At 36.5% G+C, this 21568-nt stretch overlaps 1 protein-coding gene across 2 annotated transcripts in view; it reads left to right on the top strand.

Annotated features, from left to right (window-relative positions):
- LOC108768847 (uncharacterized) overlaps positions 1-18975 on the top strand; it is a 93269-nt gene extending 74294 nt beyond the window's left edge. The window contains exons 2-9 of one of the 2 annotated variants that reach the window (XM_018519487.1): positions 2905-3040; positions 6801-6996; positions 8283-8493; positions 9819-10143; positions 11270-11536; positions 12380-13966; positions 14113-15463; positions 15616-18975. In XM_018519487.1, the coding sequence (XP_018374989.1) occupies positions 2905-3040; positions 6801-6996; positions 8283-8493; positions 9819-10143; positions 11270-11536; positions 12380-13966; positions 14113-15463; positions 15616-15945 (4403 nt within the window). In that variant the 3' untranslated portion in view covers positions 15946-18975. The remainder of the gene's footprint in view (positions 1-2904; positions 3041-6800; positions 6997-8282; positions 8494-9818; positions 10144-11269; positions 11537-12379; positions 13967-14112; positions 15464-15615) is intronic. The other variant, XM_018519486.1, reaches the window with a different exon arrangement.
- The last annotated feature ends 2593 nt before the right edge of the window (positions 18976-21568 follow it).

Here is a 21568-nt window from a genome sequence, read left to right as displayed (position 1 = left end):
ATTATATATGTATACACACTAACAGAATAAGAATTACATAAATACTGAGTAGTGTTAAATTCACACCCATATTTTTTAGAGTGAATATAGTAGGAGTGCCATGACTGAGAGCTGTAGCACGCAAAGATAAATGAGTATCCATGATAAAGTTGTCATATTGATTTACATAACATGCTCATTGATTCATGCAGTCTTATGCTAGCTACGTTATGCTTATATGCATTTTGTGTGCTATAACCCTAATTATCGTTATCTCCACATCTGTCCTTGTCTATTTAGGTATTTTTACTGCGATGTATCGATTGTCTACAGGTCTTTAACAGTTTTGAAGTTGTAATATTACAAAGGTATGTATCGCGTAAAGTTAGGCAAATGTACACGATTGTCATCTATAGAGCAAACGCATAGATAGATTTCAAATAGACAAGGACAGATGTTGGAAACACTTTTGCCACGTTATTCAAATCGATGGCACTTTTATGATGTAAGATGTACCAGATGCAACACTTTTGTCGATGCGCAGATGATGTTCAAAGTATAAACATTTGTAATCATTCAAAAATTGATCCCAAATTTTAGAAGTCAATATAAAGATAGAAATTTAAAATTTGCCTGGTTAGGTAACTAGGCAAATTTTAAATTTCTAATGATGGCTTTAATTTTAAATTTAACCAGAAACTGGCCCCAAATTATATTCAGCCATCATTTATGTGCAATGTTAATACTAAACAGAAAGAACGACTTTATTGAAGTATCTAAAAATTTAGCTGTAGATACAAATCTGAAAATAATTTTGTGATACTATCAAAATAATTAAGTAGGATGCTTAAACTGGTTGCGCAGAATGTTAAAACTTTTGCAGCATTGCACATCATGCTTGGAATTTCTACGTAACAATTATTTTGATGGACCAACAAAATTATTTTCAGATCTGTATCTCTATAACTAAATTTTTTTAGATACTTCAATAAAATTCTTTCCGTGTAGTGTTCGTACATCCTAGACACCTTCAGCATACATGTTTTAAAATTGCATCGCGTTTCACACTTATGAAAAATCAGCGAGATTTTCGGTGCCCGGTCGCGGAAGTGGGCGGTGCATGACGTAATTATGAAGATGCGACAAATTTTGCGTCGCGAATTTTGCATACCCTGCGATTCGTGTAATTTGATCGTTCTGTTGGCATTTTTCTATCGGAAGGGAGAAGAAGGGGGCGTTTGATACCGGGTAACATTCTGAACGAGTCTCGAAGTGATAGGTATCATAAATCGACGCTCTGGGCATCGACTTTAATTAGCGCAACGGTGTTCGCAATTTGTCGTTTTCCCGCTGGTAAACTCGACTCGGTAAAGATTGGAAATAGCGACAGAAATACGCTTCTTGTAGTTTACGCTAGATATTTTAACGCCTCGACACATCGTCGACAAAGTATATCCTCAAATAGACCGCCCTATATGTTTGCCACGCTGTTCGCTTGCGGACGACGAATTGCGTCTTTGCGCAACACTAGTCGCACAAATCGAGTAGGAGATAAACTCTTATAAGTGGAATTATGTAGAAATTAAATAAAAATATCTTCTTCTGGACTAAAATAACTTGTTGCCTAACGACGTTCGTTCTCTATATTGGCTGCGTTTAGCAGAGAAAGCAGTTTTGCAATTGTTGCAAAATTCTTTAATATGATTGATTTTGCCTTTATAGTTTTTTATTGAATTTACACTGTTAGGTATCAAAGAAGCAATAGTAGTCTAATCCCTTGAGTTAAATAATATTATGCTATTTTTAATTTTCACATGGAAAAAAGAAAATAGCTGCTGTAATCAAGGCTGGCGATTTCAGTAGGGAGCACTCCATACATACAAATTTCTAAGCTATAGAATTCCACACATGAAAATTTTTTCATGAACAATTTGAAAATAACAAATGTGAACTAAAAATAATTAAATTTTTTTGGAACTTTTATTTCAATCAAAATTTCAATTACACACACTGAGCGAACCAAGCGCGACCTTTAAAATATTCACGCAATCTTCTTTTGCAATTCGTATTTTTCTCCGCGAAGAGTGCTAGTTATAGTTTTTCGTGCACATCTTAGCGACTAGTCTTTATTTGTTTCGGAATATACGAATTCATATTTGTATATTCGATAATATTCAACAGTTATATTGCATATGCACTTTAAGATTGCTGAAACTTTAAACATTGATGCACTTCTGGTTTAAGTTCATTAAAAAAAAATAAAATTCGGAGTTCAACGTTTGCTCTACGAGATTAATTTTATTAAATTTTTTCATTAAGTTTTATCTTGTAATACAAGTTTAATTATGTTTTAAGTTAAATTATAAATATTTATAAAATATTTATAATTTATAAAATATTTATAATTTCGTTGCTCATCATTTTGTATGATTATAAAGAGATTTTAATATGGAGATTAAATAAGTTCTGGAAATTTTTTGCTCTCCCCTTCCCTCACTCCCCACGATCAAGTTGTCCAATTCCACACATAGCGAATCGACAAGTCGCCGCCCCTGGCTGTAATTAAAAACTGCATGTGGTAATTAAATGATAGATGTAAAAAAATATGGACAGCTAAAATATAGATATCATAGCTAATGTTTTAGCTGTGATATCTACATTGTAGCAGCAACAGCAAACTATTTCGTCGTTATAGTTTATCAATGTATAATTACTAAGTATAGCAAATCTGATGAATATGAGCAATTTCTGATGAATTCGGAGTATTCGCGATAAAATAAAGTGTGCAATGACGGCAATTTGCTCGACGAGATTAAAAGTAATAAATATAAAAATAAAGCTTTTGTAATTCCGGCGAAAACTTCTCGCGAAAGCATAAAGCTATTCTTTACGTTTACCTTTCACCATCATCACTTTGTGTTTCAGTGGTTTATTGCGACTATACCGCCTCGGGAAGGTCACTACAGTTCCTCGAAGATTACATCGCCAAGGAGGTACTGCCATGTTTGGGTGACACTCGGGCATCCACGTCCATCTGCAGTTTACAGTCCTCTCTTTTTAGGTAAGCGATAATGGGCTCAAGAAGTCCTTCAGAAGAATAAATGCTGCTTTGCGAAAAGTCGCTTTCGTTGGGATCGTATGTACGAATTGTACATGGAAAGAACGGTTTTGTTAAAGTATCTAAAAATTTACACATAAATATGAAAATAATTTTGTTGGATCAAAATTATTATGTAGAACGCTCAAACTGGTTGCAAGAATGTCAAAACTTTTTGCAACGTTGCTCATTATGCCCGAGTTTCCTATATTTTGATAACCCAACAAAATTATTTTTAGAGCTGCATTTACACAAATTTTTAGATACTTTAGCAAAATTATTTTATCTATGTACGAGAAAGTCAAGAAGAAACGTTCATTTTATTCTAATTTATTATGATGAGAATTTAATTCATTTATGAATCCTATCTCATTTTTCTCCTTTTTTTTTATTGTAATATTTTTACGCCATAAATGAAACTTTTCATTCATTCCGTTCTATTTAACTTTTAATTCATGCTCCGTGTAGGCTCCACTTTATATTATTGATCGTAATTATTATTTCATTAACGTAATCTAATTTCCCTCTCTCGTATTCATGTCGATTGCTCGTGAAAGGATCTCATTCTGGCGAATAATAAAACGTTCTCTCGTTCACTCTCATCCGTTCACTCGCTCACTTATTCAAGCTTTAAATTAATCTTATTCATATTTCATTTCAATGTAACTGGGACACTGCGGTATTGTCGATATACGAATTTTCATCCGCGTGTTCTCGCATTAATTTTTGTATGCAAATAGCGTTAGGCGCGGCGTTCATGTTTTGACTTGTTTAAGACGAGAAACATTCACTCCTCTCGCCGACGCGTCTGCTATTAAATCGAATTATCATCTGTCGCGATTTCTAATCCAACATTCCACGTCCGATAAGCAACGAGTCGCGACAGCGAGTCTGTCCGCGTCTGTCGTTTTGCTCGCGTCATATTGTTTTGAAAGATATCCGCTGGAAACTTTCTCGGTCGCAACATAAATTTAATCGACGTCGCGATTAAAAGATCGCTTAATGATGAAGTACCCATCGTCTAAGAGTTATCATCAGTGTTATCGTCGACGACGACTTTCGAAGGAAAACGTAAACTGGATCGCTTTTAAATCTTGCCCGACTAGGGCCTAGTTCTACAACTTATAGTTAACTCTTAACCGAAATTCAACTTATTTCTCATCTTTTTTCAATTATGGAAATATGGAATCCATAATTGGAATTGGAAAGAGATGAGAAATAAATTGAAATAACATAAAAAAATTTTTAAAAAATAATTTGAAGCATTTTTGAAACCTTTTGTAGTGAAAAAATGATTTTACTTTATGTCCGGATATGCTTCGATCCATTTGCGGCGGCATGAAGAAAAACATGGACCGGATCGCTTTAAATCTTTCTCAATCGGGTGATAGTGGCGAGGGATGCACGAAATGGTCTCGATTCTTCCGTTTGATTCCTCTACGCTGATGTCCCAGATCAATATCCATCTCTTTTTCCCTGGAAATCGTGATGCTTATTCAGTGGTCTTTGAAAAGACCGCGATAATGATAACGATATATACGATGGTTTCATCATTGCGACGAATGACACATTCAGGGGCCGCGTATACACAATATGCAATAAATTACCGTGACCCGCAATTTCAATCTCTCTGTGTCTCACGAGATTGTTGATGTTGTTTATCTCCATTGGGGGACAGCATCGTTTGAGACATATATCGCTTTCATTTCATAATTTATTATATGCAGCTTGTATATAGCGGAGCGTGATATTCAATCACAACCCAGAATTTATTTATATTTATGCTGCCAACCAAAAGTTTGAGAGATCACATATAAAATTTTAGAAAATTCCGGTTATACGACTTAAAAGTTTGATTCATGCCTTGCTCAATACTTTTTTAATTTGAAAGTAAATAGGGATTATATATACAATTGTAATGAACATTGTTTGATTTCAAGAAAGTAGGTTACAATCATAGTTTTTTTTTTTCCAAAATTGAGCTATTAAATTATTTTAGAAAATGGGAAAAGACATGAAAAAGTTGTTCAGAAAAAATAAATAAATTTGCACAGTTAAATTATCCAGATTAATAAAAAAAAAGATTAAACACACATAAGAGTTATTATTTTTGACGAAAAAAGTACTTAATATTTTTTACTGCTTTTCTGGTAAAAAATTTGTCAGAAATATTTTTTGTCAAATTTTTGAACATTTTATTGTCTATTTTAACATAAAACAACGAATTAAATAATAAAAACATGTTAAATTATGAATTAGATTTGATTTCATGTATTAGATATTTTCTAAAATGGTCTATTTCAGTTAATTTAAAAGAAAATTGAACAGTCACATAAAATCTTTTTTCTAAAATTGAACTGGGTTATTTTAGAAGATGAAAAAGTCTTAAAAGAATTAATAAACTTGTAACTAGATTACTTAGTAAAAAAGTGATTAATCGTAAGAGTGGTTACTTTAATTAATGAAGAAAATATCTCATAACAAATATTTTTTATAAAACATTCGAACATTTTATATTATTTTTCATTTTATTATAAAACAATAAACAAAGTGATAAAAACATCTTAAATTATATAAATTTGTTTTTATTTCACATAGTAGATAATTTTCAATTAATGATTTCAAACCTTTTTGACCTGCGTGTATACATTCTTGTCTTAAATATTAATATTCTATACATTTAATTCCTGTAAATTTCCCATAAATATTAAACAAAAAGAAACATCAATCGGATAAATGGTCCATGTTGTACGACGAGTGTAGATACTTAAATTAACAATTGAGAAATTAACATAATTAACTTTCTTGAGTAACGCGCTGTCGCAATGCTGTTCGAATTCTCGTTAATTATGATTAACGCGTACTGTGAAATCGATGGAGACTGTACAAACTGTAAGGTGTGCATCGCTCTCCTCAACCTGTCTCTTGTCTCACAACACGTCGTACCCTGCTAAATCCATATTGACTCTATGTCAGTCGGCCGAGTCGAACAAACTTATACGTGTCGCAGCTGCTCATGAATACCCGGAGGTGTCCGATATATACAGCTTTATTATCATGAATCAGCGCAGCGGCCGCGTTATTCACGTCTAACTTGTAACGGAAGTATTATCTCGTTGTCAACACCTTCTTCTTCCAAGAAGAAGAATTCTATTTCTAAAACCTATCAACTATGCTATCAGGAACTATTACGAGTGTAAATAGAACTTGCATCAAAATTTGCGGTGCGAAAAGATGAAGTGCCAACTTCACACGCGCAAGTATAAAATCGCGCCAACGGACTCTTGGCTGGTGTTCATAATTGATTCTTATATTTAAGACTGTCCCAAGTGCAGTCTTAAGATGTCATGAAACCATCAAAGAGCTACATCTTAGTATCTTAAGACATTACTTAACCTCTTCAGACCTGATTTTATTGGAACCATGTTAAAAATTTTTTTTTAATTCAATTCATACACACTAATAAGTAATTCATATTAAACAATTTATTTTTTTAAATTTTGACTATTTTTTTGACATTTCATACATTATTATGTACATCAGATTTCAGATGATGTCGATAAAATGAAATAATTTCAACAGAGATAATGTCTTGATGTACATTACAATATACGCAGAGTTCGAAGAGGTTAAGACAGTCTTAAAATAAGACTATTAATACTGGCCTTTATCGCCAATTTCGCGAAGGTCAGTTCCATACATTTGCGTTCGTTTATTGTTGCAGGTATGAGGCCAGAGACATCGTCAGACACGCGGTCGGGGCTAGCGAGCAGGATGCAGTCCTGTTCACTGGTCAAGGCACCGCCGCTGCCCTTCGCACACTTTTACGGCATCTCGATCTCTCCAAGTCCACCGTAGTCTTCGTAGGTCCGTTCGAGCATCATGCCAACCTGAGGCCTTGGCGCGAGCTCGATGTCAAGGTAAGCGGACGGTCGACAGATAAATTTGCGTGGAAAAGCCGTGCGGCTGATTCGAGCGCCGGATAAGCATGGGCGGGCAGTAAAATGCAGCGACGGCGAAGTGGATCGTTAAAGCGGGCCGTGATGGCCGTAGGAGATGCGTGAAGAGATTCGTACGGTATACGCAACAAACGCGGCGTAGCTAGCCTGAATTTTGGCAGCGTGCCGAATATCGTTTTGCGCGAGCGGCCATTCCACCTACTCGTCGCGACCCTGATATGCGTCGCTTCTTCTTCTATTATCTAACATCTTTCAAAGGTCGAACAATTTAATCGTTAATTAATCCTTAGTACGATTAAATCATTTGTGTCCATTTTTCCTTTAAAATACTAACAATAAGAGCATCCTGCTAAATAATGGTCTCTACTCTCTCTCAATTCTTTGGAGTGGAATTTTACTTTAAAAAGAAATTTAGTCATTTTAGAAAATGGATGAGATTCTTTCGTAAAAAAAAATAAATAATTTTAATTTAACAGCTAGATCACCGAGATTAGTACAAAAAAGTGATTAAACATAGGAGTGGTCATTTTTACGAAGAGAATATTTTGTAAAAATTATTTTCTATAAACATTTTCTTTCAAACATTTTATATTATTTTTTATTTCATTATAAAACAATGAACAAAATTAATAAATATACTTTAAATCAACCATCTTAAAAAAAAGTGGCTTAATTTTCAATCTATAAAAATAAGATTTCACTCTTCAGAGTGAGATTTACTCTAAACGTTTTAGAGAATATTTTCTTTTATTTTTTTTATAATGCATAACTTTATACACATACGCTCTAAAGATGTTGAAATATATGTAAGAATTACTTAATAATTTTTGTAAATTTATAAAGTGATAAAAATTAACCTGATACACGGACAGTCATTGCGTGTATAATATCCCGGAAAATCATCATGTATCAAAGGATTAATTAATTTGTTAGCTTGTAAAATATAAATGATATTTCTGTATCTACAAATACTTTTATTTCATAACAAATACATATCTTCAAATATAACACAAGCGGTTGGACATTGACTTCAAAGAATCTGTCTCTAATAAATTTCGTGGAGGCCTTGAGACGTTCCGTATAAATATTTTCAAGGCGCATTATAATCCACAAAAATGACCCTCGATCTAGAATAGTCGGGGATTGACGCTTGATTGTTCACAGTCGTCTAATTGCAGACACGATCATCGTCGAGCCCACTGTCGAGCGGCGAGTCCTTTGATAGAGCAATTAAACTGTCTTTACAGATAGTACGAGTTTCCGAGACCCGGGAGGGCTTCTTGGATCTGAATGATCTCGAACGGGGCCTCGCAAGAATGCGGAGCGAGGGCGTTGCGCAAATGATCGGATGCTTCAGCGCTGCCAGTTGTATAACGGGGGTTTTGGCAGATGACGTCGCGACGACCCTCCTGCTGCATCAATACGGCGCACTTAGCGTGTGGGATTACACCACCGCAGGTAATGATCGATCAAAGCATAAAATCAGCTGTTAATCCAATCGGTCATAATCGATTACCACAGCATGTAATTTTCAAGCTACACGGAAAGAACGGTTTTGCTGATGTATTTAAAAATTTAGTTAAATATAGATCTGAAAATATAATTTTATTTGGACCATTAAATTATGTACACACATAATTATGTACACACAAAAAAATATATACTGTACGCAAGTAATGATTATTTGTTTCAAATAATTTAAAAGTTTATATATATATTCGCAAATCTCTATTATAAGTTCATCACAAGCATTAAATTTATTTAACATGTATTCTAAATCCTAGTAAGTTTAATATTTCAGTCAGGATTATTAAATTAAAACAAATTCGATTTGCTTATTATATAAAGTTGCTTTTTCATTCAATTTTATAACATTTTTCAAAAGGAAATTAATTTTATTTTTATTTTGAATATATAATGAATTTTTCTAAAATTTTTAATAAATATAGCTTAAGATTATTGTTATGAAAATATTCTTTGTTAAAGACTCAAATTCTCTTAGTAATAGAGTGACATTTTTCTGTGTGCTGAAACTGATTGCTGAAATGTTAAAATTTTTTGCAGCATTACTCATATTTGAGTTTTTTACATAATTATTTTAATAGTTTAACAAAATTATTTTTAGATCTGCATCTGTCTAAATTTTTAGATATTTCAGTGAAATTATTCTTTCCGTGCAAAATAAGTAAAAAAACGAGCTGTTAATTAACCTTTCACGCGCGTGAAGTATCTAGAACGACCAGAATGCTATTTATACACATTATTATATTTAGCGTAAATTGTTTCACAATTAAAAAAAATTTTTTTACATTTATCTTTATCTAAAGCATGTATAAAATATTATCAATCTTTATTTAATTGTAAATTACCAAGAGAATTATGAAAATTGAATGTGTCAGAAACATCCCACGCGAATAATTACGTTAAAAAAAATCACGTGAGTAATGTTGAGTTAATTCATATAGCCACATCAAAATTTTATTAATTTAATACACTCATTATTTATACCAAAATTGGTTATAACATACACTTTAATTTTTTTGCATTGCACTCATTCTGCTGAAAATTTTTAATTCCAGTTACTGGCTTTGATATGTGTCAAACGAATTACGTGTTCCGTCTTGTGGAATGCATGTAAAATAAATATCTTCGTAATAAAGATAACTTAAATATTATTGATGCTATAATACTAAAATCCTTAATAAGCGCTCGAACGTTATGTAATCGACAGATGACAAGTATCGGGGATAGAAGGCACGATGTTATCAATGTTGTTTTTTCAGCTCCGTATGTCCCGATCGACATGAATCCGCATCTACCCGGAGTCGAAGAGACCGCGGTACACAAGGACGCGATTATCTTCGCGGGCCACAAATTCATTGGCGGTGTGCAATCACCCGGTATATTGGTGACCAAACGATGGCTCTTACGGGAGGACGTTGAGCCGGAGGACATGAGGGACTCCCATTACTATCACCGTGATCCTGAGTTGCGGGGCGAGAGTGGAACCGCTGGTGTAGTCGAGAGCATTCGATGTGGATTGGCGGTCCAACTGAAGGAGAACGTCACACCGAGGGCGATCGTCGCGCGGCAGGACAAGATCTCTCGGTGAGCTCACTTCTTTTTAAGGCGGAGAAATCGCGCTTCGATTATATTACGGCTAAAGACCCCATAACAGAATCTGGCGATTTTGTCAAAATCTTATGATAGAGAAAGATGTATGTACTCTTTAAATTCTTTGAAGTGGAATCTCACTTTGAAGGATAAACATTGAGTCACTCTTGAAAAAGAGTAGCTTAATTTTCGATCTTTAAAAGTGAAAGTTTATTCTTCAAAATGACATTCTAAAAGTTTTAGAGAGTACGTACTACTTCCCTGTGTGTGTATACATACATCTTAATTTATTATAACTTACACTGTCTTACTGTGTAATCTTAATTAAGATTACAGTAAGTTAAATATTACAGTAAGACAGTATTAAGATTAAATAGTAAGATAAAGTGCAAAAGGGTTATCTATACAATGGAGATAGTAAAGCCGTAAACTATAAGAAATCGACTATCACAGAATGTGAGGAGAATATAATTGATTATGATTGATCAATTTTTTACTCACAGTTTACTACCTTTACTATAGATAATTCTTAAGTTGTGAGATAGTATATATATAGGAAAATGGTATACGTACCTTTCTTTGTCGTAAGATTAACAAAATCGCTCGTAATTAGACTCTCTGTTATAGAGTCTTTAATTATATCCGAAACAGCGTCATGTTAAAGCGACTCTTAGACACTCAATACTGTACAATTACTTTATACAATATTTAAACAGTTTAAAACAAACAGTCTGGAAGTTCAAGATACTGTCTGGATGAACAATAATATTATGTAATAATATCGATCGTTTATAGGGGCCGCTTTAGAATTGTGTAAGGCATCTTTCCCACGTCTTTTCTCACCATCCAGGAAACAAATATGATCATTTCGAGTAATTTCTTACCGTGAATGCCTTTCTATTTACGCTGATTCATAGAAAGCGTCAGAGCGCTATTTGGGACCTTTTTATCAGCGGATTCTAATTTTCCTTCGGATTAACTTTGTACGAATTCACTTGTGATTACGAGTACAATTTCGCCGATCGTATTACGCACGTAATTGAGATGAGATCGCTGATACATAGATCTGTATAGTTGCAATAGTTCAACGCGATACTAATGATTATCGCTTTCTCTTCAGGCAAGTCTTGGCCCACGTGCGCACGATTCCGGAATTGATCCTACTCGGCAATTCCTCGCACAATGTGAAACGACTACCCATCTTTTCGTTTATGGTGCGCCATCCTCGCGGCACGTTCCTTCACCATAACTTTGTCTGCGCTGTCCTGAATGACGTCTTTGGTATCCAGGCACGAGGAGGATGCGCGTGCACGGGTCGTTACGCCCATCATCTAATGGGGATCGACCGTGAACTCGCCAAGGAATACGAAACCATCCTCTTGAAAAGGTATATAATTCTTTTATTACATTTAGATCAAGGCTGAAAACTATTTTTAATAAAGTTTATTGCAAAATTTATTGCAAAATGTATTATAAATATATTCGACATCACGCGAGATGATTAGAATAATTTTTACTTAAAGAGTTGTTTTGAGTTTGTTGCTGTATAAAATGATTCTAAATTAAATGTCGCGATACTTCAGAAAATAAATCTCAAGAGCTCAAAAAAAGGAAAAAACATCTTATAGGAATATAAATCGTTTATCTTTTGAATAATGATAATATAGAATTGATTAAAAGAAATGCTCAAATCGCCTCCGATATATTTCTGTCTACATTCTACATTGATTAAATTATAAAAAACATAATGAAATCATAAGATAAAAAATGTTCGTATTATTCATAGAAAATGATCCAACATATTTAAATAATTATTATCATCTCATATATCTTCAATTTTTTAAAATTGATTTTAAATATAAAAAGAGAAAATATCCGTTAAACAAAATTTCTCCATTTGATGTCGATTGTATCTTATATTAACATTTCTATTATCATAAATAATGTAGATGGGAAAAATCTGATTTCTTTCAAATTATAATATCTTTTAATTACTTCATCGCTTCGCACAAAATAATATTGTCATCCGTGCGAAAGATTACGTACATCGCACAGATCACTAGAGCAGAAAGTAGTTGTCTATTAAACTCAGCGCGGTATAATTTCGCATAATAGACACATGCCTAGAAATAGACGTTACGTCAGCTTTCGGTCCCAACTTGATGTAGGATTCTATTTTCATAAAAGTGCAGTGCATGCAGATTGTATAATATAATTTATTTCACTTCAGACAACAGAACGGCACCGAGGAGACCATCGCGGAGAGTCTCAGACCGGGCTTTGCTAGACTGTCCTTTCCTTACTTTATGAATGAGACGGAAATTGCCTTTGTACTGGAAGCTCTTAAGATGGTAGCCACTGAAGGCTGGAAGCTGTTGCCACAGTACGTACTGAATCCTGATACTGGTGAATGGCGACATCACACCAACAGCGTTTTCAAGGAACGTAAATGGCTGGGTTCGATCAGATATACGGACGGAAGAATGAATGCTACGGAGAGACGAGCTTCCGGCGCCGGCATCTTCCCACAGAACTACGGTGACTGCCTGCAGACTGCCCGAAACATCTTCAATCGTGCTCGTAAAATGGCACAGCGATATCCTTTGCAGATCGACAAGAGTTTCAACTTTATGTGCGAGCGTATGGAAGCATTGCGCTGGTTCATACTGCCGAGCGAGGCACAGGATCTACTTTTGGGTAACTCGCAGAACGTCAAACAGGACGTGCCATTCAATCCCTTGCTGGCCTGGAATAAGTACAATACGAGCACCATCACCACCAGTCACGATAGTCTAGTAAACTGCCTGACGCTGACAAATGGCATGAGACGACTGAATAGCGACATTCCGCGTACAGGCAACGCACCCATCTCGACGACCTCACCGAGGCATCGAAGCCTACCGGCGTTAAGCACGGTTCAGCGAACTCTGATGGCGACCTCGGCAGAACTAAACCAACCATCATCATCAAGCAACAGCGAGGAGGAGAGTCCAAATCAAAATGAACAGTTCTCTGGACACCGATTACCCGCCACATGTCCAAATTCACCAATGCCGGTTAGATTCATGGTGGGCGAGGCTGTCACTACCTCGGTCCTGGGATCTACATCTCGCGCGACCGTTCGAACGACGAAAGAACAGAGGGAACTAATGGAGGCGACCAATGCCGGGCGAGCGAGATGCAATTCTCTGGGTAGCACCACCGATGGATGTAACATACAGGGAAATCGGACTGGTGCCCCAACGGCGTCCTCGCCGATCCCACCACTTCCACTGAGCCCGCAAACTCTGACCAGCTTGGGGCTGAGCACGTCGAACGGTTCGTCGAAACAGAGACGTCTTCACTGCAGCTGCAGTAGTCAAACGGAGTTAAACTCTTTAGAATTGGATTCTGCCGCCAGTCCGAGTCACTCGATCTCTTCCCTGAACTATAATCATAATCCGGCATCGCCGCCGTCTTCATACTCGTCGACCAGCGATTACACTGAGAGGTTGATAGGTGGTGGCAGATCTTCGCCTATTTCGACGAATATGGGCCAGGATGATCTGAGCGCGTATGTGAAAGAAATGACCAAGGAATTAGCGACTGAAATCAAATCGGAGATCCGCGAAGTGATTTCCAAAGTAGATGACGCTTTGTCGGAAACAAACACGTCTGAGAACACGCCACAGCATCACTCGCGGGCTCAGAGTGTAGTTAATCAAACATGCGTGGAGGATAAACAGTCGAGGCATGACTCGTTCACGGCTAGCGACATCGCCGAGTACTTAATGGAATTCTCGAAGGAAATGGCGAGCGAAGTAAAATCTGAGATAAGGTAATTTATTATTATTAATAATACAATATTATAGACTAAAGTACGATACTAATATAAAGTACGATCCATTAAAATACAATAATTTTTGATAGAATTAATGATATCATTTTTAAAGTTGTCAAATTTATGTGGATTTTTTTCAACAGATGCGTGGTGAACGCCGTTGACGGACTTCACAGGTACTCACCCGATGCATCCACTTCGGACGTTTCTTCGAACGGATGTGGTTCGCCCGATCGTGGAAGAATCGTGCTTCCCTCGTCGGCGTCTCCGCGTGTTTCGAGCTCTAGAAAAAATGGACCGATTGAGATCACCAGCAAGGTTGGCGAGTTGTCACAACAAGAGAGCAAAATGTCCAGCGAGTGCTCCTCGGATGAGACGGTGATTTACGTGATGAAGCCGTCCGAAACCGAGCAGATAGTGCGCACTCGTTCGAAAACTGAGGATGAGGAGGTGGAGAATGATGTGGATGACTATGTGGATGATGATTCACAGGAAGGACGTGGCGGCCTCGACATCGGTGACGCTCGTAAGGTCTTGCCAAAGATTTATTCGGCCGTGAATTCGGTCAGCTCCCAGGACAGCGGTATAAATATGTCCTTTCAAGAGAGCGACAAATCGATAGACTCGTTGGATCTGAAACGAAGTAGCAGCGCCGAATCCAACTCCGCTCACAGCCACGGGCGAAAACCCAGAACATCATCAATGATGAGTCTGTCGACTAAGTGCGGCGGTAAACAGCAAGCGCGTCAAAACGACAATCTTTCGGAAGACGAGGAATGCACAGGCGATCTGCGAGAGGAGGAGGGCGACGGTCAGGAGAATAATTTTGATGACAACGAGTCCAGACTTGAATTCCCACGAACTCAATGGCACTGCCCGCCGAAGAACATGTGGAAACCTTCGGTGGAAGCTATGCAAGAATTCGATATGATTCGGGACAATGACAAGGTCTTAGTCTGCCTGTCAGCGATCGGTAAAGACTCGCTTTCTCTTCTACATACTCTACATCAGTACAGATTTTACGTTAGATCGAAAGGAATCGATTTTGAGATCGGTGCGGCTACAATCGACACTGGTGGCTCCGATCCCATGGAATTAATGAGTTATCTGAAGACTCTGGAGATTCCCTACTTTTATGAGGAACAGGTGACGGACTCGAACAGCGTCAACGTCGACAATCCATTGGACGCTAGCATTGCCAGCGGAACCTGCAGTTTCTGCGACAAATCGGTCAGGACACAATTGTACTCTTTGGCGAAACGGAACGGATATAACGTACTAGCGCTCGGTCAACATTTAGATGATCTCACGGAAAGCTTCCTTATCTCGGTACTTCACGGTGGCGTGTTGAAAACTATGAAAGCACACTACTACATACGTCGGGAGGATCTCAGGGTTATTAGACCATTTATCTACGTGCGAGAGAAGGCATTGAGGCAATTCACCGAGAGTAAGAAGCTGCCTATCTCGCGAGATTCGCAAACTCTGTCTGAGGTAAAATTTACATCTCAAAGATCGTAGAATTTTTTTCAAGGTTGGCTGTTAAGCTACATCTACTTTGCAATTATTAAGAAATTAATTCTCTTATTTGTTTGTAAGATACATTCTTATCGATTTTTTCTTATCGATTTTTTCTTATGTTACAGAAACAAAACAGAAGAAAGGAGCTGATGCTCCAACAGGAACGCGCGTATCCGCGACTACACTGGTCCGTGCGCACAGCTCTACGGCCCTTGATAACTGCCCACGGACAAATTACTACCTTTGATTTGGCCTGTAGCGGCACCGGCGGCAATAGTCCAAGTGGCAGCACCAGCAGTAGCATAAGCAGTACTTGTAGCAGCAACAGCGGCGGCAACAACACCAGTAGTCAGCAGAAACGACACCGGCGGACCAAGACGAATTCCTCGGCGAATACTGCTTCGTCCCAACAAACTGACGAGAATGACGAGACCGACGAGGAGCCCGTACTTTGAGGAGGACCCATCGCGAGATGGGATCCCGATTGTCCTGCGGTCCCATCTTCGCGTCTTCGTCGCCGGCATCCGATGTCGACATTTGCTCTCGTTAGACGAAGACGATTGCGCTTTGCAGTCGTAGGCACCGCTATCAGGGCATACGATCAAAGATCTGTCGAGAACGGCAACTGAGCAACAATTGCGAGCGGCATTTAAACGCAGAAGACTTTGCGAGGGAGATTCCTCAAGAATTGCTCGTGTCTCTGAATGTTACTCGCGAGTGTATCCATCGTTCATCACCAGATCTTAACGATATATTCGATGATCTTGAAAAGTATCCATATAATATCGTCGCAGTGAATAATTGTCGACTATTTGATGAAAACGTGACTATTATTGAATTGTCGTGACGATCTTGGATACAGTTGCTTTCTGCAGCTCGATGGACGTTTCTAAAGGAGAATAGGCGCGATCGGCAAAATGCTATTTACTTTAAGGAACGATGTAAGCGTAAATCCTCTGAGCTTACGACGGAATGTTTGATTGTGAATAGTTAGGCGTATCGGCAGCTAATTGTGCGATTGTCTGTTTTACGCCCAAAAATGCAAAATTGATAATTGATAATTGATCGACGAATTGATACAGGACAGAATGGTGCATTGCGCCGTTACATTGTCACGTCGATTGTGGATTATATCATCGGTACGGAACGGTAAACGGACCGTTGCCGATGCGCGTATACGATTAAGGGACGCGATACGCTTGAGAGACGCGATAAGCGATAGCTTAAACACTGACACATGTATTATGTGTTACGTATCTTAGAGAAGAAGTCATGCAGCGAGGGGAACGGAACGGAAGACAGTTTCACGAGCAAGCCAAAAACCTCGCGAAGAAGGCTCGAGTCGCGCGAATATACCTTTTTTTATACATATACAATTATACTTTTTATTTGATATACTGCCTTTGGCGTCTAACACTTACGATCACTAAATCGCGATCAAGAAGTTTTGTAAGCGATCAAGTCTATCTTGATCGAGGTCTTTTCTATGCGTTTTTGACTTCCCCGACTATACGACTTGACAACAGGCCCATTTTTTGCGGTCAAATAAATGTGTCTTTTAGATGGTCTGTCGGGAACGTCATCTCGGGCGGATTGAAATGACGGCACGATTTATCGTTACGTTATTCATTGTATCGGTTAAATTAAACCGATTAGAAGCATGGTCGAACGTTTCGTTTTGAGAGGACCATATCGAGAGGTAAAGGCTGCAATGAACTCTTACCTGCATGAACTTCTACTTAAGAGAAAGGGAGGCACCTACACGACGCGTAAAGGATTAACGCTTCTCGCGGATAAAGCGTATCAAGACGGATTTGTGTGAGACTGTTTAAATATTCCCAAGCAACACATACAGATCCATTAAGACGTCTGAGAAGTGACTAGGCACGTCTGAGATATAGTAAACGTCTTGTTTCCCGCGTTAATGGGATAAGTGCGAGAGAGGCTTGTAATAAAACATTAATTTAAGGATTTGTTGGAAGGAACAAGTTTTTCGTTTCTATCTGACAAATATTTGAACGGCGATCTCCGATATTTCAGGCTACAAAACGTACATTCTCTCCTCTTAACTGGCATTGTCGAAGTACTATCGCACAGCGATATAATAAAGCTACGCTCTTTTTCACCGTAATTTTGTTTATGCTGCACGATCTGCGTTGTGATCGATAAGTTTAGTTTCGATACAAGAAGAATTAACGATGTCAGGTAATGAATGAGATAAGAATTGTAGATAAGAATCCGATCACATCGCCAGTTTATTTAAGTGCATAGTAATAATGATGAAATCATTGTGCGACGGGATCAATGAAAAAAATTAAATAAAAATTCTAATAGAATAAAAACGCCAAATTTTCGGTATAAAAGATCAAATTGTATTTTACCACCTTGAAGATGTATAAATTTATCTCTGATCTTTTGCCTGAAGATAATGAAGACTTGAGTCCGATCGGACCGATAGTCTAGTACTCAATTAATCCTAGAATCGTAATCCTTTTCTATTACAATTATGCTTATCAAAGATAGGCACGGCAATTAAATCAAATTAATCCAGATTAATCCGTTAATCATCGATTCACCGTAACTTTGATCATGCAACGAAATACATAATATTGTACAGACAGGATTCTGTTAAGAATTATTTTGTAAGATAGAATTGTAATAAAAAGGAGATAAAGACGAAGGATAGATAATGTTACGGTGAAAAAAGGAGGTACATGCAATTGGATTGTAAACGCCAGTTGATGAGAGATAGTCAGCCGGATGACATAAGGGAACTTAAAAAAAAGAGGACAGTCTGAGAAAAACTAATATCAAAATTTGCGAAGAGAAAATATGTAAGCCAATAGGCCCCGATCGCTATGTCGATTACAATACTTGTAGCAGCAACGATCTTATGTTGTTCACTTATTCTCTCATGTTTGGCTGTTGTACGCTCGCTAATCGTTAGTACTGTAAGTAACGTTTAAGACTTGTACGTAGATCGCATATGAAACAACGTACGCAACGTAGACGATGATCATTATAAAATATTTACGCTATGTACGTACCGTTCGCGTCGTACTGATTTTTTTAAAGTGTTCGTTCGTTCGTTCATTCGTTCATCGTTGAGTCGAGGATGCGAGAGGCGGAATTAACAACCAAATGCGACAAGCGAGATGGAAATTTTGATCTACACGAATCTTTGCGAATAGATATTCTCATATTTTCCGAGAGTTACGAATGGGACATTGTTACTGTAAAGATATGTAAGTTTATTTATCGCTAATAAAAATGAACGTTGAAGAAAAAAAATGGAGAAATATATGAAGAAGACAAAAAAGTTTCGTTCTTTCTAATTAATAATTTTTAGTAAATAATGTCACAAATAAAACCACGAGAATTTCAGTATTTAGAGGAATAGAGGAAATCTATCGGCAACTCGATCAAATTAAATCGATATTGAACATGCAGTAAAGCAAGAATAGAGAACGGAAACCTTGAAAGACGTGTCATGATAATTAACTGTTAAAGAGTAACTGTAAATTTAAATCAATTTCTCAAATATAATATTTTGTTATTTTAATTTCCAAGTATATAATATCAAAATGTATTATTTTAATATAAAATATAGTTAAAAATATAATCATTGCACATCTAATCATTTATGTAGTTGAATTGTTTAGTTTCATCAAAATAAACAGTGTTTGAATTGACTTTTTATAGCGTACCTCAAGGTTTAGGGGGTGAAACACCTCCTCGAAAAAATATGGATTTTATCATTTTTAGCAAATATCTTTGATATAAAAAAAAGTAAATACACCATTATATAGAGCACAAAATACCATAAAACTTTTGTATCAAACATTTTTCTATATATATATCGCATAGTTTCAAAGATATTTACTAAAAACGATAAAATCCATGTTTTTCGAGGAGGTGTTTCATCCCCCAAACCTTGAGATACGCTAATAAAAAAAAATATGGATCTAATATTTTTTTATACTCCACAACATATCCAAAGCCCATCAAAATCGGTGAGGAACGACTTCGACGGTTCCTTTGTTAGTGATACGTAAATAATGAACTAAATTTGAGTTACAATAAATTTAATACACTTCTTGAGTTAAATTGTTCATTTATTGTGTTAGTTAAATTAATGACATATTGAGTAGGAGCTGCAGTGGCGACCTATAAAAATGATTAAAAATAACTTAAATTGAGTATAATTTAATATTATAAACTTTTAACAGTGATAAATGTAATACTTCAGAATCAATATATTGTCCATAAAAATACAAGAACTTCAATGCTTGTTTTCAATACATATGGTACTTAAAGATTAAAGGTTCACGAGATTCATCAATAAATTTCTCGGTAACCTTTAATCTTTAGATAACAATATATATTGTGAAAAGAGACTTTGGAGGGATAAAAAATCTATCAGCAACTTGATTAAACGAATCGAAAAATCAGCAATCGATAGAGCACATGATTGAACAGGAATAGATATTAGAGAAATTCTACAGGACGTTTGATGTTAATGGACAAAATACTTTACAAAGAAAAATATAATAAAATATCTAAAAATATAGCAAGCTATATAAAAGTCTGAAAATAATTTTGTTATACTACTAAAATAATTAGACATGTTATTAAAATAATTAGATACAATATTAGGAAATTCAAGCATGAACAATGCTTCAAAAATTTTGATATTTTAGCGTCCCATAATTATTTTGATAGATAAAATTATTTTTACACTTGTATCTAGTTAAATTTTTAGATATTTCAGCAAAACCTTTACGTTCTTTACGTATAGGATATTAGAAGAACAAGGAATTAAATAAACAGTCAAAGTTATATATTTTTTAGCGATTTATTAAATCCTTTAAAATATTTGAAACAGCGTGCGGCTTTGTTATTGGCGTAACAGTGATATAGTCGTTTAAGGTACGTAATACGAGGAGGGCAAAGCGAGCGAAGATCGATGTAAAGTCCGCCCGCCGGTCGCCGGATTAATTTCAGGCGAAAGGAATCATGGCAGATCCATCGATTCGGCACAGTAATCGCGGATCGTCGGGATTGAGCGAGCGACGTTAGCGATCCTTCGGTCTTTCTTTTCCCTTCCCGCTCGCTCGCTCGGCGATCGCGCCATCGCGACGCATGCATGATCGGCGCGATCCGCGGAGAAGTTGCGGTGCGTCCGTTCCTCTTAAGATTAACTTTAAATAGAATGTAACGTTATCTAGTTTATTAGACGAGATTAAAATCGAGGAAAAAAGTCCACATACGAGACGGAATTCAATTACGGTCTAATCGATCTTACGTCTTAAAGTCTGCCCAGTGCGGCATCGAGAGACTCGGAAGAGAGTATTAATCGGTATATATAGAAGCCACGTCTGCCTCCGGATATCAAGAACACGTGCAAAATGAATTAGATTTATTTCTCAATCAATGAGAATTACTTATTTCTCAATCAGTTTATAGTTTCTCGCACTTGATGCTTATTCCTTACGGAAATTTAATACTGGAATTAATTACTTGTACTGATTAATTAGTGGAAAAAAAACTAAATTTCAATAAATATTTGTTTAAATATTTCCAAGTAAAACAATATTTACTAAATATAAACATATATTTATTTAATACAAAAATCATTAATTAGATTTAACTACTATTTTTTTATTGAGTAAATATTTATTTACTAAAAATATTTGCTTAGTACTGTTCAAAGAAATATGTATTAAGATTTGGTAATTTTTTTTTCAGAGTATTTTAGATATTAAAAGCACTGGACAACAATGTTTTTAATACTCAAAATAAATAATTTACAATATTAAATTGACCAATATTAAATTGAATTTCTGCAAGGAATCTTCAGAAATAGAAATTGAAATCTTTACGTCTTCCGCGTTGCGTGGTATGTCGCGGTATCGTCGGAGAGACAGGGGCTTTACTTTCCGAATAACTTTCGTTTTCCGAGATAAAAGTCATATAGTCGACTGCTGATGATTCATCCGGTGTTTTCGCGAATTTATGGCTCGTCGCCAGCAACCCTTATCACTCTATCCAGCTCGGCGAAATTTCGCCAAGCTCATT

The sequence above is a fragment of the Trachymyrmex cornetzi genome, unplaced genomic scaffold (genome assembly GCF_001594075.2).
Source record: "Trachymyrmex cornetzi isolate Tcor2-1 unplaced genomic scaffold, Tcor1.1 scaffold83, whole genome shotgun sequence".
Taxonomy (NCBI): domain Eukaryota; kingdom Metazoa; phylum Arthropoda; class Insecta; order Hymenoptera; family Formicidae; genus Trachymyrmex; species Trachymyrmex cornetzi.
The sequence above is the reverse complement of the archived record's forward strand: the minus strand, read 5'-3'. Positions and strand labels throughout refer to the sequence as shown.